We start from the raw sequence: 23,061 nt of genomic DNA, 5'->3' as shown, positions 1-23,061 counted from the left end.
GGGCGCGGCTTCAGAGGCGGCGATGTCACAGAAGAAGTGAGACCATAGAGACGGGCGGGCAGAGCGACAGTGAGGACATAGAGAGGACGGGCGCGGCTTCAGAGGCGGCGATGTCACAGAAGAAGTGAGACCATAGAGACGGGCGGGCAGAGCGGCGGCGGGGCCGCCATGGAGGAGGTGCAGCGGCGGGCGCTGAGGCGCGGGCGGGCCCGGCTGGTGTCGGCGCTGCGCCTGGCGCCGCTCTGGGACGCGATGGAGGAGCGCGGGCTCTTCACCCGCCCCATGCTGGAGGAGCTGCAGGTGCGTCCGGCACGGGGAAGCCCCGTGTCTCCGCTCCCCGGTGACGGGCGGGGGTGGCGGCCCCCGGGAGGGAGCTGAGTGGCCCCCAGGCCTGGATTCGGGCCCCTCGCCCCGGTGACAGGCCTGGGGGTGGCCGCTATGTTCCCTCAACCTGGTGATGGGCATGGGAGGGTGGTCCCCGTGTCCTCTCAGGCCCAATGGAGGCCCCCCAATGTCCCCTCATGCCAGTGACAGGCCTGGAGGGGGTGGCCGCAGTGTCCCTCAGGCCCAAGGGAGGGCCCTGTGTCCTCTTCAGGACTGATGACGGACCCGTCATCATGGCCCTCATGTCCCCTCCCCCCCAGTGACAGCCTCAAGGGGTGGCCCTTGTCCCTCCCCACCCCAGGCCATGCAGGTAAGACCTGTAAGACTCCTGCCCCATCTTGTCCCCTCTTGTCCCCAGCCAGTGCCAGGTATAGAGGTTTCTTCTTGGGTTCCCATCCCAACCTGGTGACCTGTCTAAGGGGTCCCCGTTTCCTTTTTCTGTCCCTGGTGACAGGCTTGGGGTGCCTTTGCTTGTCCCCCACACTGGTGATGGGCTGGAGGTGCCTTTTCCTCCTCTGGGGATGCTTCTCCCTGTCCTCTGAGTCCTGTGCAGGCTGCAGCTGCCTGGCTCGAGACAACAGGACTTCATGGTTGGGTGGAGGGAGGCAGGGGCTAGGGTTTGAGGGGCTCCTGGGGGGCTGTGTGGCTGTGTCTGCTGGGTCATAGCCTCACTCATAGAATCATAGAATCCCCTGTAGATGTGCTGGGTGTGGATCCCCACGTTTCCCAGCTGTAAGGCTTGGCCAGTTGGCTGGCCTTGACCTCTGGTTAACGTGCGTTGTCCTGGGCTTTTCTCGTCTGCAGAGCGCTGGCAGCCGAGGCGAACAAGCCCGACAGCTGATCATCGACCTGGAGACTCGAGGAAAACAGGCTTTCCCTGTATTCCTCTCCATCCTGCGGGAGACAGGGCAGGGGGACCTTGCAGACATGCTGACCCAGGAGTGCGAGTGTCCGCTGGTGCCACCACAGCTGATGGACCTGCAACCTGTCGAGCTGGACTTACGTGGAGAAAAGCAAAAGAAAAGTAAATATTGAGGGTGCTGTTGTTTTCTGGGCGAACAGCAGTGTGGGGGTGCCAGCTGGGATCCTTCTCCCTGTGGGTAACAGCCCGTGGAGTCCTGGTTTTTATTCTCGTGGAGTATGGCTTGTAGAGATGACTGCACAGAGCTGCTGGGAGAACATCGTGCTTCCCAGTAGCAGAAGCTTTGAAGCTCAAGCAATGTGATCATGGTGTTAGGAGCTTCCTTCTCCGTATTTTTGCATGCAACCTCAGTGCTACCTTGGTAAAAAAGATTCAGCAGAGCACTAGAGGTGGAAAAAAATCCTGAGTGCAGATCCAGGAGAAACTTCATCTGCTGAGCCCTGAAAAAGGGAGAAAGGATGCGATGTTGTGTTGCAGCCTGGTAGTACGATTGCTGCAGTGAGCGGCTGGAGGATCAGGGCCTTCTGGGGACCTCAGAGTGGCTACTTGTGACATGGAATTGGAAGGAGGAGAATTTGAGACCCAACTGTCCTGTGTCGTTACAGATGTGAACGTTCCTGAACGTTTATCCATCCCAGTCCAAGCTGAGAGTGAAAGACCTCGAATGCCTCCTGCGCCAGCGCAGGGTAAGCCACGTCCCAGCTTCCTCCAGAGAGATGGGATGCCAAACACTCATTTCCAGTGTGTGGCGGGGTGGGAAGGGGGAATTTGTACATGTCACCGTGCATCATGGGCAACAGGGCAGGACTGATGTTAATTCCAGGTCTTGTCATGGAGTGCAGAGCGCTAAATACTGTCTGTTGTATGTTGTAGGTTCAGCTGCTGACAAGAGGAACCGCGACCTGGTTAGTATTTGGCTAGGCCAGAAATGCTCCCTTTTAAGCCGAAGCTCTGTGCCTTGTGCGTGGCTACAAGAAAATCACCCTGGGATGGCTGGTTCTCACTCTGTGTTAGCTGAGCAATTGTTCCGAGGCTGATGGGGCTGTAATGGGGCTGATCAGAGCACGTCGATCATTAGGTAGCTCCTCCTTAAGATTTCAGCAGCTGTAACACAATGAGATAAAAGAGCTAAAGCTTAAACATTTCCCAACAAGGCAATTGGTAATTTCCAAAGGCACCAAGTTGTGTATTGTCTCCAAAGTGGTGTTTAGACTTTGTAATCATAGTGTTGAGAAACAAGAAAACAATAAAGGATACGAGCAGCATGCTTGGGCGCATTAGAGAGGTGCAGGGAAGTGAGTTTTTGGCTGTGCGTGTGCAAGGCTTGTGGCTGTATCAGTGCAGGTGCCTGGGTAGCTCTTGTAAAATTCCTGCGGTGCCGTCATCTGTGGTAAAGCTGAATTTCTGGGAATTTTATCCCCCCATTCTCTTGGCTCGTTACCTGGGCTCTCATGGTGAGGTTTGATGCTTAAAGAACTCCTGGAAACTTCAGCTTGCCATCGGAGACCCTGCAGGTAAAGAGGCAGCTGGTTTTCCATGAAGGAAGCTCTAGCAGCTTGTTTTGTGTTCTTTGGCTGCTGATAATGTGTCGTCACAGAAAAGCTGTGAACGAAGTTACTTTAAGGACTCCCATTCCATGTTGGTGTTTGAGCTGACTAATCCAGTGGGATCCAAATCAGAAGGTGTTTAATTGCGATGTGTGCCTGCCAGGTTTACGAGCTGAAAGCGAACCCGTGTGGCCACTGCCTGATCCTCAACAACGTCAACTTCAGTGGAGACTCCGATCTGTCGACTCGAGACGGCTCTGACGTGGACTGCGAGAAGCTGGAGAAGCGCTTCAAGGCCTTGTGTTTCAACGTCCTGACTCGGCGGAATCTGAAAGCTCAGGTGAGGCCAGCTGTGTCCAGCTAACATGAGGGACAACAGGTGAGCCCCTAGTAGTGCTGGGAGCGTGTTTTGGGATGTTCTCCTGTGTTGGCAGCACGCTGACCGCCCCAGCCTGCGCTGCACAAAGAAATAATCAGCCACTACCATCCCTTTATTTTGTTGTCATGCTGCAAAGGCAGAAGGAGCAAGGTCCTTGCGTGTTTTCACCCTTCCTGGCTGTGATTTGTAGGGAGGTGGGTGAGGCAGTATTTCTGTGATAGTTCTGCCTCGGTGCGGTGTGCAGTGGGGTGTGATTCCCCTGTCTGTACAGCTCTCAGCTGTTACTCGAAGCAGCGCAGCGTGCTGGGATCACCGGGGTGACTGCTGAAAGTAAAACAAGATTCTCTGCTCACCCACTGGCCCCTAATTGAAACAGTGCCTTTCAGGGGATAAATGTGGGTTTGGTTTGTGTTGCTGGGTTGTAAATAACACGGCAAGGAGAGATGTCTGTGTAATTAAAGCAAACAATGTTAAATAAGGACAGAAACGCCGAAATGCTCACTCTCTGCTGATGGCTTTTGCTGCTTCTGTGTTTCTGCTGGAGAGAATGAAGCAGAGAGATAGACTGGATTCTCCTTAGGAGCACAGCTGTTGTAAAATAATAAAAGCAGGGCCTGGCAATAATCTGGGGCTGAGGTATGCTTGAAAAAGCTCTTACCATGATCTTTCCTATATAGGAAATGGTTTCAGAGCTGCAGAAGCTGGCACGGCAGGACCACAGCGCCTTGGACTGCTGTGTTGTGGTCATCCTATCCCACGGCTGTCAGGTGGGTTCGTCACATCTCTCCTTGCTCGTTAGGCAAGGTGTCCCTGTGGGAAGGGGATAATTCCCTGCGCTGTGGTTGTGGGCAGGATGGGAGGGAAGTGGAGACCGGACTGGAGGCCGTTCTGCCATCACAGTACGTTGCAGAGAAACACTCTTGTGTGGGGGTTGAAGGAAACGGGAGCTACTCCAGCGTAGTTGGAATTCCTCCTCACCCTGTCCCTGCAATCCCTGATCAAGACCCCCTCCCCAGCTTTCCTGGAGCCTCTTTCAGTCCTGGAAGCTGCTCTAATTTCTCCCCGGAGCCTTCTCTTCTCCAAGCTGAACAGCCTCAACTCTGCACAACTTGGATTGCTGGGCTCTAGTGTGTTTCAGGTGACGGCAGGGTATCCTCTCACCCTGACATGCCACATGCATTTGCACAAATGTCAGGAAGAGAGATTTGTTCTGGTAACTATCAGCCATAAAGAGCCAGAAGAGAGAGTGCCTGATCAGAAACAGGCTCCTTCGGAACCGGCCTCGCCTTCCACATTACTAGCTCCTGGATTTTCCTCTTGCAGACGAGCCATATTCAGTTTCCTGGAGGCATTTATGGAACGGATGGAAAACCCATTCCAATAGAAAAGATTGTGAACTATTTCAATGGGTCCCATTGCCCGAGTTTGAGAGGAAAACCCAAACTCTTCTTCATCCAGGCCTGTGGTGGAGGTGAATCTTTGTTTTAGCTCCCAAAGTGAATCAGCAGGCTTCGGAGATGTGGTTAGGCTTTGGTTTCCTGTTCCTTTTTTGTTTGTCGCCTGTTTCTCCTGCCGCTTTCTCTTACTCTTGGCCACACATTCCTACTGGTAGCACGGGTTGAGTCTAAGGGCTCAGGTTTGAGCCTCTTGTAGGAGGACAGTCCTGGTTTTTGTGTGCTAGAATGATTTTATCGCACTGTAAAGATGTGGGATGAAAGGAGGGAATTAATTGCAGGACATGGCAGCACGTACCCACCGGCTGCCTCAAGTCCTTGGCCTTGAGGTTGGTGAAGTGCGAGCCAGGGGTGTCTGTGTCGATCACCGATGACTCTGACCCAACCAGCGCAGCTGAAGGGATAAAAAGCTTTGGTTTTGTCCAAGATTCTGTTTTTTGTTGGAGGGCCTTTATTTTAATTTCTTTCTTCATCTCCTCTTAATGGAGGAAGTATGATTGCTTAATGCATGAACGAGATGCATTTCAGGGGTTGTCTTCTTCCTTCTTTTTGCAGAACAAAGAGATCGAGGCTTTGTAATGGATTACGATTCACCCAGCGACGAAGCTCCTGGAGGTTCTTTGGAGTCGGATGCGACTCCTTTTCAGACTCTGGCGGGTAACGCGGACGAGCCAGATGCCGTAGCCTGTTTGCCTACACCCAGCGACATCTTAGTCTCCTACTCAACTTTTCCAGGTGAGGTAGCCCACTCCAATCCTTTACCAGGCACAGGGGAAGCAGGAAGAAGGTTAGAGCTTCATGACCAAAGTTAGGGACAGCTGGGAACATTGGAGATGGTATCCAGGGAGCGGCAGTGAGACGAGAACAGTAAGATTGACGTTAGCAGTAATTTTCTCATTCTTTTTCTGAAGGTTTCGTCTCCTGGAGGGAGGCATCGACTGGCTCATGGTATGTAGAAACACTGGACAGTGTGCTGGAGCAGTATGCCCACTCTGAAAACCTGCTGAACATGTTACTGCGGGTAAACGGCCTTTTTTTCTTGCTTTGTGTAGTCATGAAAGCAATGAGGGCGATAATTAGAGCTGCCATCAGTCAGCATCCCTTAAAAATGGAGTGAGGATGTTGAACGTTGATGGGCTAATTGGAGGGACCATGGAGAGGTCTAATTATTAAGAAAGTGTTAACCTGCTAAAAACCTCTTTGAGGTTTCTGTAATGAGAGATAGTTCTAGAAGTACAGGCTTTAATCTTTACCAAGGAAGCTGCAAAAAAAATAGCCCTAGACCAAAGCAAAGCTCGTCCCATACTCAAAAGTTCAAGCTGGGGGAACACGAGGCACCGTTATAAGTGCCACACATCCAGGTAGGTTGCACCCTGGGTCTCTTGTGCCTGGACATCTTCGCAGGTTCTAAATTTTGCATCTGGTAAGTCTTGAGGAGCATCTTGCCCTCAGGGAGATGATGCTTAATATTTGTGTTCACATATCCTGGTGAGCGAGGAGTGCAGGGAGTGTGGAATCAGCATGGCTAATAAAGGGTTTCCTTTGCATGCCCTGTTGACTAGAGAGGATTGTCAAAGTGGGACAAGCGTTCTAGACACTTGTACAGTTCTCTGTGAGTAGGAGAAGCTTTATGTGGAGGAGTAGGGGACCTACTTTTTCCTTGTTTTCCTCATGTAATGGCACTTCACGATTCCAAGTCATGACTGCCCCATCCCTGGAGGGGTTCAAGGCCAGGTTGGATGGGGCTTGGAGCCCCTGATCCAGAGGGAGGTGTCCCTGCCTGTGGCAGGGCTTGGAACTGGGTGGTCTTCAAGGCCCCTTCCACCACAAACCATTCTATGATTCTTTGGCGTGTGGTGGCTCAGTAGCTAGTGATTTCAGGGAGTAGTGGAAGCCCCTCTCTCTGCCAGCCGGCATTCAGTGCTGGGGAAGAAGCCAACTTGGGGAAAATGACAGGCCTGTCTGGAAGAGAATGGGTGGGAAAGAGAATTTGCCTTCAAGTAAAACACCTGAAGGGAAAGAGAGTTGTGGCTGAAGTGGAGAAGCAGCCACCAGAGGCAGCAGTGGCTGGTTGTGGCCAGGGTTTCTTGAAAGGCGGTTTTCCCTCAAGTTCCCTTTTGGTTTTGCTGGTGAAAATGCCCCATTTTAGAAGTGCCTGCTCTCCCTTGTGCCCATGAGAGTTTGCACCCCAATAGTGGAGTAGGAAAAGCTCCCTAACTCCTCTCCTTTTCACAGGTGGCGAATGCCGTCTCCGCCAAGGGGAAGTACAAGCAGATTCCAGGCTGTTTCAACTTTCTCCGTAAAGAATTCTTTTTTAAGTGCAAATAACGTGTGGGTTCCGAGGTCCCCACCAAGTGGGAGAGTTGCTTCCCTATGACCAGATAAAATCTGTGCTGGCTGTGACTCAGTGTCGCTGCTCCTGGTGACCTTCGTCTGTCTGTCAAGGTGTTTGTCTTGAGAAATGTGATCTGTGAAATGGAAACGGGATGTGCTGTGCTTCTGGGAAACATTAGCGACAGAGCAGGGCTGGGGTAAGGAAGCCCCTTATTCCGTGATCCATGCTGTTTGTTTCCTTTCCTGCCTGGAGAACTGACTGATGGAATTGAGGTCTGATGTTTAAGTGGAACGGAATGATTTTTACAAGCAAAATTTCTCGTTTTCAATAAAAAAGAATGAAAAAGGAAAAAAAAAATCTTTTGCACTGTGTTCATCCGTTCCTCTCTCGAATGCCATTTCAGCATCTCCCAAAGGCTCCTCTGAAAGGGGAAAAGCAAAACAAACCTTGACTGAGGAATTTTTTAGCCTTCTGGTGTTACTTGTAGCATTTCCAATATGGAGAAGTCAGCTCTTGTCCTTTTGAGTTCTTAATTGAATGCTGGACAGGAGTTACAGCAGGAAACCAATGAGGATTCCTTTGAATATCAGAGCTGAGTTAAAGCATTTGCCCAGGGGAGTTGGTTTCTGGAAAGAAAGTGGGATGTTGTGGAGGGAAGGCATCTTTGGAGGCCGAGGAGCTGCCCTTGGCTGTTTTTCCTGGAGAAGAGGAGGCTGAGGGGAGACCTCATCGCTCTCTGCAGCTCCCGAAGAGGAGGTTGTGGTGAGGTGGGTGCTGGGCTCTTCTCCCAAGTGACAGGACCAGAGGAAATGGCCTCAAGTTGCACCAGGGGAGGGTTAGACTTGGAGGTTAGGAAAAATTTCTTTTCCTGAAAGAGTGGTGAAACCCTGGCAGAGGCTCTTTCCCCTGCAAACCCCTCCTGTCCCCAGTGGCAGCCCTGGCCCTTCCCTGGGACCCCCCAGTCTGCAGTAGATGCGCCAGCTGCCCCCCACCTCCCCCTTACCTTGTTTCTCCAGGCAGGGTGGAAGGAGACTCATGGTAAGGTCTCCTGCCACACGGGAGAGCTCGGAGCTGGAGCTCTCAACACGGTGCAACTCCTGGGCACCTCAGCTCCAGCCTGACTCCCTTGAGCCCCCAAGACCAAGCAGCCCCCTCCAAGCCCCCCAGTTGACAAATATCCTCAAGTTACTCAGTACCAGCAAGGTCCCCTGAGACAACCCAGGGCCAACCCAGTCCCCTAAAGCCTCCTGAGACCTTCTGGGACCCCTGTATCTATCTCCCCAGGACTACCAGCTCCCATACAGCCCCCAGCCCCTCAAAACACCAGCAGAGCTTTGAGCCCCTTAGCACCAAGGTCAGTTTGTGGGATGGTTGTGCACTTCACCTTCCCTGGGACCCAAACCACACCCACAGCACGACTCGGGGGTCCTTCCCAAGCACACCAGGTGAACCCCAGCATCTCCAGAGACAGCTCTGGGTGTCCATCACCAGCTCCACCCTGTGGTTCCCCCCCACCCTCCGAATAACTAGCAGGAGACGAGGCCAGCTCAGCACTTTTATTTCTAGCCCACTCAAGACTCGATGCCCCACAGGCTGCGTCCTCAGTTCGTGCTCATTTTCTGCCAACGACAAGACGTGGAGGGGCTCGTGGTGAGACCCACGGCTGGATGGGGACGGGCACAGCGTGGTTGGCTCCTCCAAGGGGGCAGAGGAAGGGGCACCCACCTCGTCGATCCAGTCGGAGAAGGCGGACACCCGTGTGAAGACAGTTGGCTTCCTGATCATGTTGCAGCTCAGCCCGGAGCCGAAGCTGACGATGCCGTCCACCTCCCAGACCCCTTCGCGCTGGCAGTTCAGGGGGCCGCCCGAGTCCCCCTGCGCGGACAGACAGACACTCAATACCTGGGCACCGCATCAACACTCCTCCCTCTTGGCCACCATGGCCGTAGCTCCATCCCTTCTCCTCCCACGCTTCCCACAGGATCTGCAGCTCCTCACCACTCAGGCCCCCCTGCTCTCCCCAGCCCTGCGGTGCCAACACTCACGTTGCAGCCAGAGACAACCCCGTCGCCGCCGGCGCACACCATGGTGGTGCGCACGTTGTTACCCCACCAGTTGCTCTGCGAGCAGGTCTCGTAGTCCACCACGGGCAGCAGTGCCTGCTGCAGGACATCAGCCAGCGGCCCGTTGGCTGCAACGACAGCCCCGGAGAAGGGTGGAATCGTTAGGGTTGGAAAAGACCTCTGAGAGCGTAGAGGCCAACCCCACCGTGCTTACAAAACCATATCGCAAAGTGCCACAGCTACACACTTAGAATCATAGAATCATAGACTCGCCAGGTTGGAAGAGACCCACTGGATCATCGAGTCCAACCATTCCCATCTAACCCATGTCCCTCAGCACCTTGTCCACTCGTCCCTTAAACCCCTCCAGGGAAGGTGACTCAACCCCCTCCCTGGGCAGCCTCTGCCAGTGCCCAAGGACCCTTTCTGTGAAATTTTTTTTCCTGATGTCCAGCCTGACCCTCCCCTCGTGGAGCTTGAGGCCATTCCCTCTCGTTCTGTCCCCTGTCACCTGGGAGAAGAACCCAAGCTCCCTCCTCTCCACAACCTCTTTTCAGGGAGTTGGAGAGAGCAATGAGGTCTCCCCTCAGCCTCCTCTTCTCCAGGCTAAACAGTCCCGGTTCCCCTACCCCAACTCCTCCTCAGGGACCCCCTTGCTTACTCCTGATGCGTCCCCAGCCGGTGACATAGCAGGGATAGTCATTCTCCAGTATCGAGTCGGGGGGCGGCAGGCAGGCAGGCTGGATAGTCTCGCTCATCTGCACCTCCTCCTCCAGCTTGATGAGAGCAATGTCATTGCTGTGGGAAGAACCAAGCCGTGGGGATGAGGGACCATGAGCTATGGAGATGGGAAACCCTGAAGAACCAAGAAGAACCCCAAAGAACCGAGAAGAACCCCAAAGAACCAAGAAGAACCAAGCTATGGGGATGGAGGACCCTGAGCTGCAGAGATAGGAAACCCCAAAGAACCAAGAAGAACCCCGAAGAACCAAGAAGAACCCTGAAGAGCCCCGAAGAACCAAGCCATGGGGATGAGGGACCACGAGCTATGGAGATGGGAAACCCCAAAGAACCAAGAAGAACCCCAAAGAACCAAGAACCCCAAAGAACCAAGAAGAACCCCAAAGAACCAAGAACCCCAAAGAACCAAGAAGAACCCCAAAGAACCAAGAACCCCAAAGAACCAAGAAGAACAAAGCTATGGGGATGGAGGACCCCAAGCTGCGGAGATGGGAAACCCCAAAGAACCAAGAAGAACCCCGAAGAACCAAGCAGAACCCTGAAGAGCCCCAAAGAACCAAGCCATGGGGATGGGGGACCCCGCGCTATGGAGATGGGAAACTCAGAATCTCGATGTCACCCCACCATGTCCCGTTCCCTACATGATGAGGAAGGAATTCCATTTCTCGTGCACGATGATCTTCTCAACACCCACGGCCAGCGAGCCGGGCTCATCCACCTCCGACAGGTCCTGCTTGCCCAGCACCACGCGGTACGTCGTGCCAGAGCTGCCGAGGGGAAGAGAAGGGGGGTGTCAGCTTCCACAAAGGTCTCATCCCTCCAGCGTGGACACCCTGAGTGCCCTGGCACCCACCTAATGCAGTGGGCGGCTGTCAGCACCCAGTTGGAGGAAATGAGGGTCCCACCACACGTGTGGCGCCATTCCCCGTTGCGGTCGTACTGCAGTGAGATCTGCGGCGGTGGAGGGGGCAGCATCAGAGCGGGGGATGTCCCTGTCCCCTTCCCCATCCCTGTCCCCATCCCTGACCCCCCCCTCTTACCTGCCACGGCCAGCTGTGGGGCCGGGCGTCTTCGCCACCAACCACCCGGGTGGTGCCCAGCAGCGGCGGCACGTGCGGCTGGCCGCATCCGTAGGCTGCACGACACCAAAAGGACCTCAGCGACCCAACGCTGGGGCCACGGCGGGTGCTGGGATCCCCTTTTCCCCCATCCCCATCACCCCCCACTCACCGTAGCCCAGCAGCACGGCGAGACACAGAGCTCCCAGCATGGTGGTGCCGGCCTGAGGTGCAGCAAGAGGGCTGCCAGCCCCTCTTATAGTGCCCCGAGGACCTTGGCGTTGTCCCTCCTGCCACCGCGTGGAGAGTGTCCCACGGTGGGGGCTGCCCCCACTGCCCCTTCTTATCGCTGGGCCCTGTCCCACCTGGGAATGGTCACATCTGATCATCGTGCTGGCACCGCGATGTGGCATGTTTGGGGTGTGTGGATGCAAACTGGGGACAGGCAGAGTCCCTCTTGAGGGACAGTGGGTAGAAAACCCACCCCGACTGTTCCCATGCTCTGGGCAGCCCCATTGCACCCCAAATTTGAGCACCAGCTCCCCAGCCTGCTGCTCCTACAGAGCCGAGTTCCTGTTATCTCACAGCCAAGGTGACGTTCGCCAGGTGGCCGAAGCCCCACGGGTGTCCTAGGAACAGCGATGCCAGCAGAGGTGCTGAAGGCCACCACGGCTACACACCTGGATCAGGCCCTCGTTGTTCCCACGTCCCACTGCCCATCGCGGTGCCCGGAGGCTCCATCAGACTCCTCTGCCCGGTGGGGTCATAGAATCACCAGGTTGGAAAAGACCCACAGGATCCCTCCTCTCCACAACCTCCTTTCAGGGAGTTGGAGAGAGCAATGAGGTCTCCCCTCAGCCTCCTCTTCTCCAGGATAAACACCCCCAGCTCTCTCAGCCGCTCCTCTTGTTCTCCAGCCCCCTCACCAGCTTCGTTGTTCTTCTCTGGACTCACTCCAGAGCCTCAACATCCTTCTTGTGGTGAGGGGCCCACAACTGACCCCAGGATTCGAGGAGCAGTCTCACCAGTGCCGAGTGCAGAGGGAGAAGAACCTCCCAGGCCCTGCTGGCCACGCCGTTTCTGATCCAAGCCAAGATGCCATTGGCCTTCTTGGCCACCTGGGCCACTGCTGGCTCATGGTCAGTCGCTGTCACCAACACCCCCAGGTCCTTCTCCTCCAGGCACTTTCCAGCCAGACTTCTCCTAGTCTGGAGCTGCTCAGGGTTGTTGTGCCACAAGTGCAGGACCCGGCATTTGGCCTTGTTAAACCTCATCCCGTTGGTCTCAGCCCATGGATCCAGCCTGTCCAGATCCCTTTGGAGCCTCCCGACCCTCCAGCAGATCCAGCTTCCACCCAGCTTAGTGTCATCTGCAAACTTACTTAGGGTTTGGGTTGGAAGGAACCTCAAAGCCCATGCAGTTCCACCCCTGCTATGAGCAGGGACACCTCCCTGGATCAGGAGCTCAAAGCCTCATCCAACCTGGCCTTGAGCCCCTCCAGGGATGGGGCAGCCACCACTGCTCTGGGCAACCTGGGCCAGGAAACTGTCACAGGAAAACATTTCTTCCTAAGATCTCCTCTCGATCTTCCATCCCTCAGCTTCAAACTCTTCCCCCTCCTCCTACCTCTGCGTCCCACGACAGAGGGTCCTTCCCCCTCACCGCAGCCATGGCTGCACCTCAACCCCTTGCACAGGCACCCAGAGCGTTTACGAAATATAATATTTATTTGGGATTAAAATAAAATAGAAACCAAACCACCCCCCTCCCCTCCATCAGTACCGTGGGACACACACGCCTCTTTCCAGCCACCCACAAACACGGGAGCCTCAATCGACCGACAGAAACCACACTCATGGCTACAACACGACAACAAACAACACAGTTTGGCGAGCCAGCAGCCGCTTTTCTGGACCATCAAGAGAGACCCAGGCGGGTGGGTGCCCCGTGCACCACACAGCTGGGCGCTGGGCACCCCCCCAGAGCCCCTCGCCGTGCTGCCAGGGTTTTTTTTGGGGACACCGAGGGGCACAGAGGTGCCACAGTCACCGCGATGTCCTGCGAAGCGCAGCAGCGCATGCACGAGACAACAGCTCGGGGACAAGGCGCCCCTGGGATGCAGCAGCAACGTCGCCGGGGACGGCTGTGGCCGCGGGGTGCTGCTGCGCTCGGGGTAGAAACGGCTTGGCTAGCGGGGCACGAACAACACAGAGACACAGCAGCAAAGGGAAGGGGGTCAGGGCCACCAGGGCTCTGCTCCAGGACCAGGAGCCCGAGTGATGCTGCAGCCTTTGGGGAGTCACGGGTGATGCGCGGCTCGGGCATCGCTGCCGGCACACGCGGCGTTCCCGGTGTGGGAAGAGCAATCCTGCCCAGCCCCGCGCCCTGTCACTGCTTGAAGGTGGATTGCAGCTCCTTGAACGCCGCCTTCCTCTGCTTCAGCTCCTCTGCTTGCTTCTTCTTCTCCTCCTGCTCGGCCTTGATCTCCTCCTCGAAGCGGCTGGCATCGTGGATGGCTTGGACCTGGGGACAGGGGCACGTCCATCTGGGTCCCAACAAACCTCTCATGCCCCAGCACTTACAGGATGGTTTGGGTTGGAAAGGACCTCAAAGCCCATCCAGTTCCAACCCTCTGCCACAGGCAGGAACACCTCCTACTGGATCAGGGGCTCCAAGCCCCATCCAACCTGGCCTTGAACCCCTCCAGGGATGGGGCAGCCACCCCTGCTCTGGGCAACCTGGGCCAGGAAACCATCACAGGAAAACATTTCTCCCCAAGATCTCATCTTGATCTCCCCTCTTTCAGCTGAAAACCATTCCCCTCATCCTATCCCTGCACTCCCTGACCAAGAGCCTTGCCCCAGCTTTCCCAGAGCCCCTTTCAGCACTGGAAGCTGCTCAAAGTTCTCCCAAGAGCCTTCTTTTCTCCAGGCTGAACAACCCCAACTCTCTCAGCCTGGCCTCGTACAGGAGGTTCTCCAGCCCTCGGATCATCTCCATGGCCTCCTCTGGACTCGCTCCAACAGATCCAAGCCCTTCCTGTGCTGAGGACTCCAGAACTGAATGCAGGACTCCAGGTATTTGCCTCACCTTGGCCTCAAAGAAGTTCTTGGCGCCCTTCACCCCCTCCGTGGAGACATCGATCTCGGAGAGCCGGGCCAGGGCGTGCAGCCCACTATCCTCCTGCAGCTCGCCCGCTGCTGCCTTGCGAAAAATCAGCAGGAACTGGAGGAGAGACATTAGCATCAGCTTCTACAAGACCTCAAAGCCACCCCAACTCTTTACGACCACCTCAGCCTGGTACAGAGCCGAGGAGCAGCCAGGGCACCTCTCTGCTAGGTATGGAAGTTCCCCAACTTCTGTAGGGACCAATCCTCCTGCTTCTCTCTCTCAGACTGGATCACGGGCTGCAGTGTGGACACAAACCATCGGGATCTCACTAAAGGGGTGAAAGCAAGATGCTGAAAGGTGTCACTTTGCCCTACTTGTTTTGGGGAACTGCTTTTGGATCACAGCTGTTAGAAAGTGCGCGTAGGGAAAGCAACCTTATAAAAGCTGATGTTAGGACAGAACCAGTTGAAGATCTCATCAGCGTAGTGACACCCTCCTGGCTAGTGATGCTGGACTCTATAGAACTGCCAGTTGCCTTAATTGCAGCCCTGAGTGTTCATAGAATCACCACCAGGTTGGAAAACACCCATCGGATCATTGAGTCCAACCATTCCCATCAATCACTAACCCATGTCCCTCAGCACCTTGTCCACCCGTCCCTTAAACCCCTCCAGGGAAGGGGACTCAACCCCCTCCCTGGGCAGCCTCTGCCAGGGACCAATGACCCTTTCCAGGAAAAGTTTTTTCCTAATGTTGAGCCTAAACCTCCCCAGGTGGAGCTTGAGGCCATTCCCTCTCGTCCTGTCCCCTGTCCCTTGGGAGAAGAGCCCAGCTCCCTCCTCTCCACAACCTCTTTTCAGGTACTTGTAGAGAGCAGCGAGGTCTCCCCAGTGTTATCTATATTCTCATTGCTTTGGTTACTATTGCACTTATGAGTACTTTTATCCACGGATATTTCATATAAAGTGAGATCTTTCAGGTCTCGCTAAGCAAGCTTGAGTGAATATCTAGATAAAACACAACCATATTGCTAATTCCACTGTTTGATCAGCTTAATTCTTTACCTATGGGACCTTGAACATTGCTTTGGGGACGAGGGACATGGTTTCGTGATTGATGGGAATGGTTGGACTCGATGATCCGGTGGGTCTCTTCCAACCTGGTGATTCTATGATAGGTCTGGTATTACACACGTAGCTACTCCAATCAGTAGGGCAGCCAGGGAGGAATCCACAGACTGAACCCTTACCAATGTGTAACCCCTCAGGCTATGACAGCTTCTCACCTCTCGGAAGCTCAGCTTGCTGTCCAGGTCTTCATCCACCTCCTTGATCATGTTCTTCAGCCCCAGGTGCGTCTGCGGCGCGCCCAGCTTCTCCATCATCAGCTTCAGCTCCATCAGGTCGATGAAGCCGTCTTTCCCCTCGTCATACCTGTGGGACGGAGCCGTGGTCCTGTCACATCGCTGTGGGGCACGGAGCACATGCAGCACCCCCTAAGCAGCCCTTCCGTGTGTCCTCACTGGCTGGAGAGTGAGGAGGGAGCAGCAAGGACCTGGGCACCAACGATCCCAGGCGGCTTGCCAGACCACAGGAAGCTGCTGGTGAACCGCTAATAACCCCCTGGAGCATCATCTGGGATCGTTTCTGCTTCCATCCGGCACTTGGCAGCACAAATCCCGGGATGCTGCCAAACCTGCAGCTGGCTCCCAGGACCAGGAGCCCAAGCACGCTCTGCCCTCGGCTGCTCCAGGTGCTAACGACCCGCATGTCACTGCTCCCTCCAGCTCCTACTTTCCTCTCGGTGGAGCTGGAAGCTTATCCAGCCCTTGGAGATCTGGCACAGTGCAAGAACGCCCACCTCTTTGACCGGGACACGGAGCTCGGGAAGGGTCTGAAGCCCAGAGGTTCTGGAAGCAGCTGAGGAACATGGGATGATTTAGCCTGGAGAAGAGGAGGCTGAGGGGAGACCTCACCGCTCTCATTGGCTCCCAGAAAGGAGATTGTGGTGAGCTGGGTGCTGGGCTCTTCTCTACAGTAACAAGTGTTGAGATGAGAGGAAATGGCCTCAAGTTGCACCAGGGGAGGTTTAGTTTGGGTATTAGGAAAAACTCTTCACTTGACAGAGTGGTGAAGCCCTGGCAGAGGCTGCCCAGGGCAGTGGTGGAGCCTCCATCCCTAAAGAAGTTAAAAAACCATGTAGATGTGGCACTTCAGGACATGGTTTAGCAGGCACAGTGGGGTTGGGGTGATGGTTGGACTGGATGAGCTTAGAGGTCATTCCCAACCTTAATGATTCTATGATTTGACAACTCTGGGGATCACGAGCTCATCCAGTGCAGCCACCACCACTGCCTTTTCCTCCCTGCAATCCTGAGCCTCCAAGCTCAACGTTCCCCTCTGCCCAGAGCCCCTCGCTGTCCGTGCTCCAGCCCTGGGGCTTTGCCTTGAGATCCGCGTGCAAATCTATTTACCGAGCCTGCTTACAGACCACGCGGGGAAACCCATCCTCATACCCCAGCCTGCACGGAGCTGGGGTCTCACCCTGCCTACCCTACAGGGCAACACAGAGCAGCTGCTCGGCTGCACCCGTGGCACCCAGGCTTTTTTTTTTTTTTAACTCTGTGGCTTGTCTTTTCTGTGCTTGCAGGCACTGCAGCAGCCACGCACCACGCTTGCCGTGCTGCAGGGCCGTGACTCATTTGTACCTTCTCTGCTGTGGTCTGCTCTGTCCGTGTTGCAAGCGGTGCCTTCCTGCTCTCCCACGCTGTCGGAAGCCCTGCACCAGCCCAGCTCATTCCTAACTGCTGACGCCACCGCCACCCCCAGGACCTGGGCTGGGGAAGCAGAGCCCTCATGTTTTCTGCTCCAAGAAGCCTCTCAGAGCATCTCACCGAGAGCTTCTCTGCAAGGGGCACATTTCCCATGCAAGCCATCCCCTAACTGCCTCCCTCTCTGATTTCTGGGCACGTAGGCAGCCCTCTTCTGCTCCCAAAGAGAAATAAAACCCCTCCACGCATCATTTGACCCTGCACCGCCGCATCATCGCCAGCTAAATCCAGCAGCGGTGGCAAGGGGAGCGCGACAGGGCTTGCTCTGCCAACCTCCTTTCCTTGGCAGCCCCCTCCGTGCTCCCCAACGCTGCTCCTTTCGCTGCAGCGAGACGCTTGCAGGTGTCAGAGCAAACACGTCTGCTTCGCGCTGCCGGCTCCCTCGTCTGCGCAGCGCCGGCCAGATTGGCACCACGCGCCGGTTCCCCCACTCCCCGCACCATCTGCGCCGCGGCCGCAGCACCCGCGCTGCTCCCCCAGCCCCGGGGCCACGAGCAGCCGCTCCAGCTGCGCTTCTTCCCCTCCTTGGACCTCAACCGTGGGGCTGTGGGTTCCCTTCTGCTGCACCCCAAAAGCTGCTGGCTGCAAGCTGCGTGCTTTCCTCGCTGCCGTGTCCCCGCGATGGGGTGACAGTGGGAAGGAGGCAGGAATAGGGGGGCTCCCTGCACTGCCAAGGGTGCAAGGAGGGTGTGTCTGCACCCCCAAAAACCCCAGTCTTGTGCTTTGGAGCTCGCTATCATAGAATCATAGAATAACCAGGTTGGAAGAGACCCACTGGATCATCGAGTCCAACCATTCCTATCAAACACTAAACCATGCCCCTTAGCACCTCGTCCACCCGTGCCTTAAACACCTCCAGGGAAGGTGAATCAACCACCTCCCTGGGCATCCCCCTGCTTTCTCCAGCCCAGGGCACCCTCACAGAGAATTCCCGCTGCGCTGTACAGGATGAGGAGCAGCGACACGCTGCAGCCATGCCTTTGCCTGCGCCGTTTTCCACGCTCGCTGCCTCCTCCTCAACGCGCTGCGAGCTCTGCGGGGACGCTCAGGGCCATCCCACTCGCCCCCAGCTACTCACGCGCATCCTGGCGTGACCACGGTTGGTGCCATCCCGATTTCTGCCACCCCCTGGAAATTTCCAGGGCTCATTTTGCCTGCTGCCCAGCTTTTTCCCCCCGCTGCACGGCTGAGGATGCTGAGGCTTTGCCACCACAGCCTTGGGGACCGCGCTGCTGGCAGAGACGGGGTCCCTCGGTGCTGCGGTGGGGTGACCGTCACGTCCCTTGCATCCCCAGCCTCAGCACAGGATCCCTCCTCCCAGGAGATGGGGGGCAGAGGGTCCCTTCTACAAGGATTTTGGGGTGAGCAGGGGTCTCTCCTGCAAGGTGCTGGGGGGAAGGTGGCCCCAATATCTCTCCTTAAAGGGACTTGGGGGGGTGAAAGTCCCTGGGATCCCTCCTGCCAGGAGCAAAGGGTGTCCCAGCCATCCCTCTTGCAAAGCCACGGGGGTCCCTTCTGCAAGGAATCACAAGTTGGGGGGGTCCTGGGGGTTCCTCCTGCAAGCAACTGGGAGGCTTATGAGGGTCCCCCTTGCAATGAGACAAGGGGGAGCTCCCTCCTGCAAAAAGCCAGGGAGGTCTTGAGGATCCATCCTGCAAGGAACGGGATGTTCCCTCCTGCAGGGAATGGGGAGGTCTCCCTCGCAAGGAGCTGGGGGTCTAGAAGGTCCTCCTGCAAGGAATGGGGGTGCTAGGGGTCCTCCTGCAAGGAATGGGGGTCCTAGGGGTCATCCTGCAAGGAATAGGGGGATCCCTCCTGCAAGGAGACAAGGGGGTCTCTTCTGCAAGAAGGCAGGGAGAGTCTTGGAGGTCCCTCCTGCGAGGAATGGGGTGTTCCTTGCTGCAAGGAGCTGGGGCATCCTGGAGGTCCCTTCTGCAAGAAGCCAGGGGAGAATTCAGGGGGTCCTCCTGTAAGAGATGGAGGGTCTCTCCTGCAAGGAATGAGGGGTTCCTCCTGCAAGGAATAGGGGCGTCTGGGAGGTTCCTCCTGCAAGGAACTGGGAGGAGGAGGGGAGTCTTGAAGATCCTCCTGAAAAGAATTGGGGAATCCCTTCTTCAAGGAATGGGGCTCCTGCAGGTCTCTCCTGCAATGAATGGGGGTCCTCCCTGCAATGAATGGGAGTTCCTTGAGGTTCCTCCTGCAACGAATGGGAGCTCCTGGAGGTCCCTCTTACATGTAAAGGGAGCTCCTGCAAGTCCCACCTGCAATGAATGGGAGCTCCTGGAGGTCCCTCCTGCATGGAATGGGGGTCACTCCTGTGTGGAATGAGGGGTCCCGGGGGTCCCTCCTGCACGGAATGGGAGCTCCTGCAAGTCTCATCTGCAATGAATGGGGATCCCTCCTGCAGGTCCCACCTGCAATGAATGGGGGACCTTCCTGCATGGAATGGGAGCTCCTAGAGGTCCCTCCTGCAATGAATGGGGATCCCTCCTGCAATGAATGGGAGCTCCTGGAGGTCCCTCCTGCATGGAATGGGAGCTCCTGGAGGTTCCTCCTGCACAGAACTGGGATGCCTCCTGCAGGTCCTACCTGCAATGAATGGGGGTCCTTCCTGCAATGAATGGGACCTCCTGGAGGTCCCTCCTGCATGGAATGGGGGCTCCCGGAGGTCCCTCCTGCAGGTCCCACCTGCAACGAATGGGGGTCCCACCTGCATGGAATGGGAGCTCCTGGAGATCCCTCCTGCAATGAATGGGGATACCTCCTGCAATGAATGGGAGCTCCTGGAGGTCCCTCCTGTGTGGAATGAGGGGTCCCTCCTGCAGGTTCCACCTGCAACGAACGGGGGTCCCACCTGCATGGAATGGGAGCTCCTGGAGGTCCCTCCTGCAATGAATGGGAGCTCCTGCAGGTGCCTTCTGCATGGAATGGGGGTCCCTCCTGCAGGTCCCAGCTGCAATGAATAGGGGACCTTCCTGCATGGAATGGGAGCTCCTGAAGGTCCCTCCTGCATGGAATGGGGATCCCTCCTGCAATGAATGGGACCTCCTGGAAGTCCCCCCTGCACAGAATTGGGGTGCCTCCTGCAGGTCCCTCCTGCAATGAATGGGGGTCCCTCCTGCAATGAATGGGAGCTCCTGGAGGTCCCTCCTGCACGGAATTGGGGTGCCTTCTGCAGGTCCCACCTGCAATGAATGGGGGTCCCTCCTGCATGGAAAGGGAGCTCCTGGAGGTCCCTCCTGCGCGGAGCGGGGGCTCCTGGAGGTCCCACCCGCAGTGCCCGGGGGTCCCTCCCGCGATGCCCTCCCCGCCGGCCCCGCACTCACTGTCGGAAGAGCCGCTCCATGTCGCGCAGCTGCCTCCGGGAGAATTCTCGGAACTCGCCGGCAGGGCTGAAGACGCGTCGCCCCCCGGGGGAGCCGCCGCCGCCGCCGCCGCCTCCCCCCCCGTCCCCCGCGGGGCTCCCCGGCCCCGAGCCCGGCTCCGCCGCCCGGCCCCGCCGCCCCGCAGCCGCCATCGCAGCCTCGGCCCCGCCCCGCCCCGGGGCCGGCACAGCGCCGAGGGGGGGGGTGGGACCCCGGGGAGGGGGAGATGGGGGGGGCTGGGAGCCCCGGGAGGGGGGGAGATGGGGCTGGGAGTCCGAGGAGGGGGGACTGGGACCCCAGGGATGGGGTAGAGGCGGGGCTGGGAGCCCCAGGGAAGGGGAGAGGGGGGGCTAGGAGCCCTCGAGATGGGGGGCTGGAAGCCCCAGGGAGGGGAGAAGGTGGGGCTGGGACCCCGGGGTGGGGGGGGAGGGGGGCCTGGGAGCCCCAGGGAGTGTGGGGGGACGCTGGGACCCCCGGGAGGGGAGAAGGAGGGGGCTGGGAACCCGGGGAGGGGGAGAGGGGGTGCTGGGATCCTGGGGAGGGGGGGCTGGGAGCCCCGGGGGTTGGGACCCAGGGAGGGGGGGAGGGTGGCTGAGAGTCCGGGGAGGGGGGACTGGGACCCCAGGGAGGGGGAGAGGGGGGGGGCTGGGAACCCAGGGAGGGGGAAAGGTGGGGCTGGGAGCCCAGGGAGGGGGAGAAGGGGGCTGGGACCCAGGGAGGGGGGGAGGGGGGGCTGGGAGTCCGGGGAGGGGGGACTGGGACCCCAGGGAGGGGGAGAGGGGGGGCTGGGAGCCCCAGGGAGGGGGAGGGGGGGGGGCTAGGAGCCCTGGGGATGGGGGGCTGGGACCCCGGGGAGGGGGAGCTGGGACCCCAGGGATGGGGGAGAGGGGTGGCTGGGACCCCGGGGAGGGGGAAAGGTGGGGCTGGGAGCCCCAGGGAGGGGGAGAGGGGGCTGGGACCCCTGGGGGTGGGGAAGATGGGGGGGGCTGGGAGCCTCTGAGAGGGGGAGAGGGGAGGGAGAAGGGGGGGAGAGGGGGGAGAATGGGGGCTGGGACCCCCGGGAGTAGAGGAGAGGGGGGGACAGGAGCCGCGGCACCGGGAGAATGGGGGGTCTGGGGCTCCCGGGACTGGGGAGAATTGAGGTGGGGGGTCTGAGATCCTTGGACTGAGGAGAATGGGGGGTGGCTGTGACCCCCGAGACCAGAGAGAATGGGGGGTCTGAGACCCCCAGGACCGGGGAGAATGGGAGAGGGGGCATGAGACCCTCGGGACTGGGGAGAATGGAGGGGGTGAGACCCCCAGGACTGGGGACAATGGGGGGGGCTGAGAGCCCCTGGACCAGTGAAAATGGGGGGGGGCTGAGAACCACAGGACTCAGGAGAACAGGGGTAGCTGAGATCCCCAGGAGGGAGCTGAGACCCCAGCAGGGAGAGCAGGGCCTGAGACCCTTGAGACCAGGGAGAGTGGGGGGCTAGAGCCCCAGGACCAGGAGAATGAGAAGGGGGGGACACACACCACACACTCGGCTGAGACCCCCAATACCAGATAGACCCAGTGTGGGGTTCAGCTCTGCCCCCCAGTACTGGACAGACCCGGTTTGTGGGGGTCCGGCAGAGCCCTGGTGGGATCTCCGCAGGGTTCAGGTGTGGTTTTTTTAAGGGTTGCAAAGCGGCTCCTGCAGCCCCAGGTGTATCTATCTACACCTTCACTCCTTCCAGCTCCATCCCTGAGCTATGAGGGTTTGGCAAGGGTGGGATCGAGAGGATAAATGTCCCAGAGGAGCCCACAGGAGCGTTGGGCTGAGGGTTGGACTTGATGATTGTAGAATCATGGAATGGTTTGGATTGGAAGGGACCTCAAAGCCCCTCCAGTCCCACCCCTGCCATGGGCAGGGACACCTCCCACTGGATCAGGGGCTCCAAGCCCCATCCAACCTGGCCTTGAACCCCTCCAGGGAGGGGGCATCCACCACTTCTCTGTGCCAGGGCTTCCCCAGCCTCACAAAACCCCATTTCTCCCTAAGATCTCATCTCAATCTCCCTTCTTTCAGCTAAAATCCATTCCCTCACATCCCATCCCTGCCCTCCCTGATCAAGAGGCCCTCCCCAGCTTTCCTGGAGCCCCTTTCAGTACTGGAAGGCTGCTCTAACCTTTTCCAACCTTAATGATTCCCTGAAGATGCCCACAGCTCAGATGACCACCTCGCAGCACAACATCTTTCCCCAAAAGAAGCCCAGGCCAGCACTCAGGTGGCCAGGTCCGTAGCTCAGGGATGATTTGGTGGACAGGTACGGTTGGGCTTGCTGATCTCAAAGGTCTTTTCCAACCAAATGATTCTATGATTCTCTAACCGGAGCCCTGCGGCACAGCCAGGGATTGGAAAGAGGCCGTTGGGTGCCTGCAGATGATGTGATTCCTGCGTCAGCCCCTCTGTGCTGCTTTCAGACTTTTTTTATCCTATTAAAAATAAAAACCCGACTCCGCCTCAGGGTTTTGCTCACATCCGAATTATCCTCGGCTGAAAAGAGCTGCAGAGGGCTTGGCACGGCTTGCCCAGAGTGATGCCAAGGCGGGTGCAGGGACACGTGCGCTGGAGCTGCTTGTTCCCCATAGACCCCCCCCATCCCCAAAACGCTCCCCAGGACCCAGAATCTGCTCTCACCCTTGATCACAGAACCATAGAGTGGTTTGAGGTGGAAGGGACCTTCAAGATCATCCAGTTCCAACCCCCTTGCTGTGAGCAGGGACACCTCCCAGTGGATCAGGGGGCTCAAAGCCCTGTTGAACCTGGTCTTGGTAACAGCAGAACGGCATTCGACAAGCCTGTGCCCCATCCCAACAGACAAGGACTGTGCTCTTGCCTCCCCAGGCT

The 23,061-nt window shown here is 57.4% G+C and overlaps 3 protein-coding genes across 4 annotated transcripts; 1 reads left to right on the top strand and 2 right to left on the bottom strand.

Moving 5' to 3' along the window:
* Window positions 1-138: 138 nt before the first annotated feature.
* CASP9 (caspase 9) lies at window positions 139-7,361 on the top strand. The gene is made up of 10 exons (XM_069874944.1): window positions 139-300; window positions 1,189-1,408; window positions 1,912-1,992; window positions 2,180-2,211; window positions 3,017-3,193; window positions 3,910-3,999; window positions 4,556-4,703; window positions 5,242-5,421; window positions 5,598-5,707; window positions 6,922-7,361. The coding sequence occupies exons 1-10, from the start codon at window positions 169-171 to the stop codon at window positions 7,012-7,014; spliced, it is 1,263 nt and encodes a 420-aa protein (XP_069731045.1). The 5' UTR covers window positions 139-168; the 3' UTR covers window positions 7,015-7,361.
* Window positions 7,362-8,563: 1,202 nt separating this feature from the next.
* On the bottom strand, window positions 8,564-11,603 carry LOC138729880 (chymotrypsin-C-like). The gene is given in 10 exon segments (XM_069874472.1): window positions 8,564-8,640; window positions 8,747-8,896; window positions 9,067-9,212; window positions 9,746-9,882; window positions 10,467-10,592; window positions 10,679-10,776; window positions 10,866-10,960; window positions 11,056-11,148; window positions 11,151-11,207; window positions 11,564-11,603. Coding segments are annotated over 10 exon segments (960 nt in total). The 3' UTR covers window positions 8,564-8,622.
* Window positions 11,604-12,619: 1,016 nt separating this feature from the next.
* EFHD2 (EF-hand domain family member D2) lies at window positions 12,620-20,251 on the bottom strand. Of its 2 annotated transcripts, none has more exons than XM_069875004.1 (4): window positions 20,151-20,251; window positions 15,280-15,427; window positions 13,974-14,108; window positions 12,620-13,406 (listed from the first exon to the last, which is right to left on the bottom strand). In XM_069875004.1, the coding sequence occupies exons 1-4, from the start codon at window positions 20,168-20,170 to the stop codon at window positions 13,272-13,274; spliced, it is 438 nt and encodes a 145-aa protein (XP_069731105.1). In that variant the 5' UTR covers window positions 20,171-20,251; the 3' UTR covers window positions 12,620-13,271. The 2 variants fall into 2 exon arrangements, with proteins under 2 accessions (XP_069731105.1, XP_069731104.1); XM_069875003.1 differs by lacking the exon at window positions 20,151-20,251 and adding an exon at window positions 17,903-17,968.
* Window positions 20,252-23,061: the final 2,810 nt, after the last annotated feature.

Source organism: Phaenicophaeus curvirostris, chromosome 22, assembly GCF_032191515.1.
Source record: "Phaenicophaeus curvirostris isolate KB17595 chromosome 22, BPBGC_Pcur_1.0, whole genome shotgun sequence".
Lineage (NCBI taxonomy): Eukaryota > Metazoa > Chordata > Aves > Cuculiformes > Cuculidae > Phaenicophaeus > Phaenicophaeus curvirostris.
The sequence above is the reverse complement of the archived record's forward strand: the minus strand, read 5'-3'. Positions and strand labels throughout refer to the sequence as shown.

Bases quoted from the DNA above. Each gene is read 5' to 3' on its own strand.
- CASP9 (XM_069874944.1), top strand. From the start codon at position 169: ATGGAGGAGGTGCAGCGGCGGGCGCTGAGGCGCGGGCGGGCCCGGCTG. The intron at 2,212-3,016 runs GTTAGTATTTGG...TGTGCCTGCCAG, and splicing joins ACAAGAGGAACCGCGACCTG to GTTTACGAGCTGAAAGCGAA. The intron at 3,194-3,909 runs GTGAGGCCAGCT...TTTCCTATATAG, and splicing joins GGCGGAATCTGAAAGCTCAG to GAAATGGTTTCAGAGCTGCA.
- EFHD2 (XM_069875003.1), bottom strand. From the start codon at position 17,934: ATGGCACCAACCGTGGTCACGCCAGGATGCGC. The intron at 14,109-15,279 runs GTGAGAAGCTGT...TCTCTCCTCCAG, and splicing joins GCAAGCTGAGCTTCCGAGAG to TTCCTGCTGATTTTTCGCAA. The intron at 13,407-13,973 runs GTGAGGCAAATA...CCCTGTCCCCAG, and splicing joins AGAACTTCTTTGAGGCCAAG to GTCCAAGCCATCCACGATGC.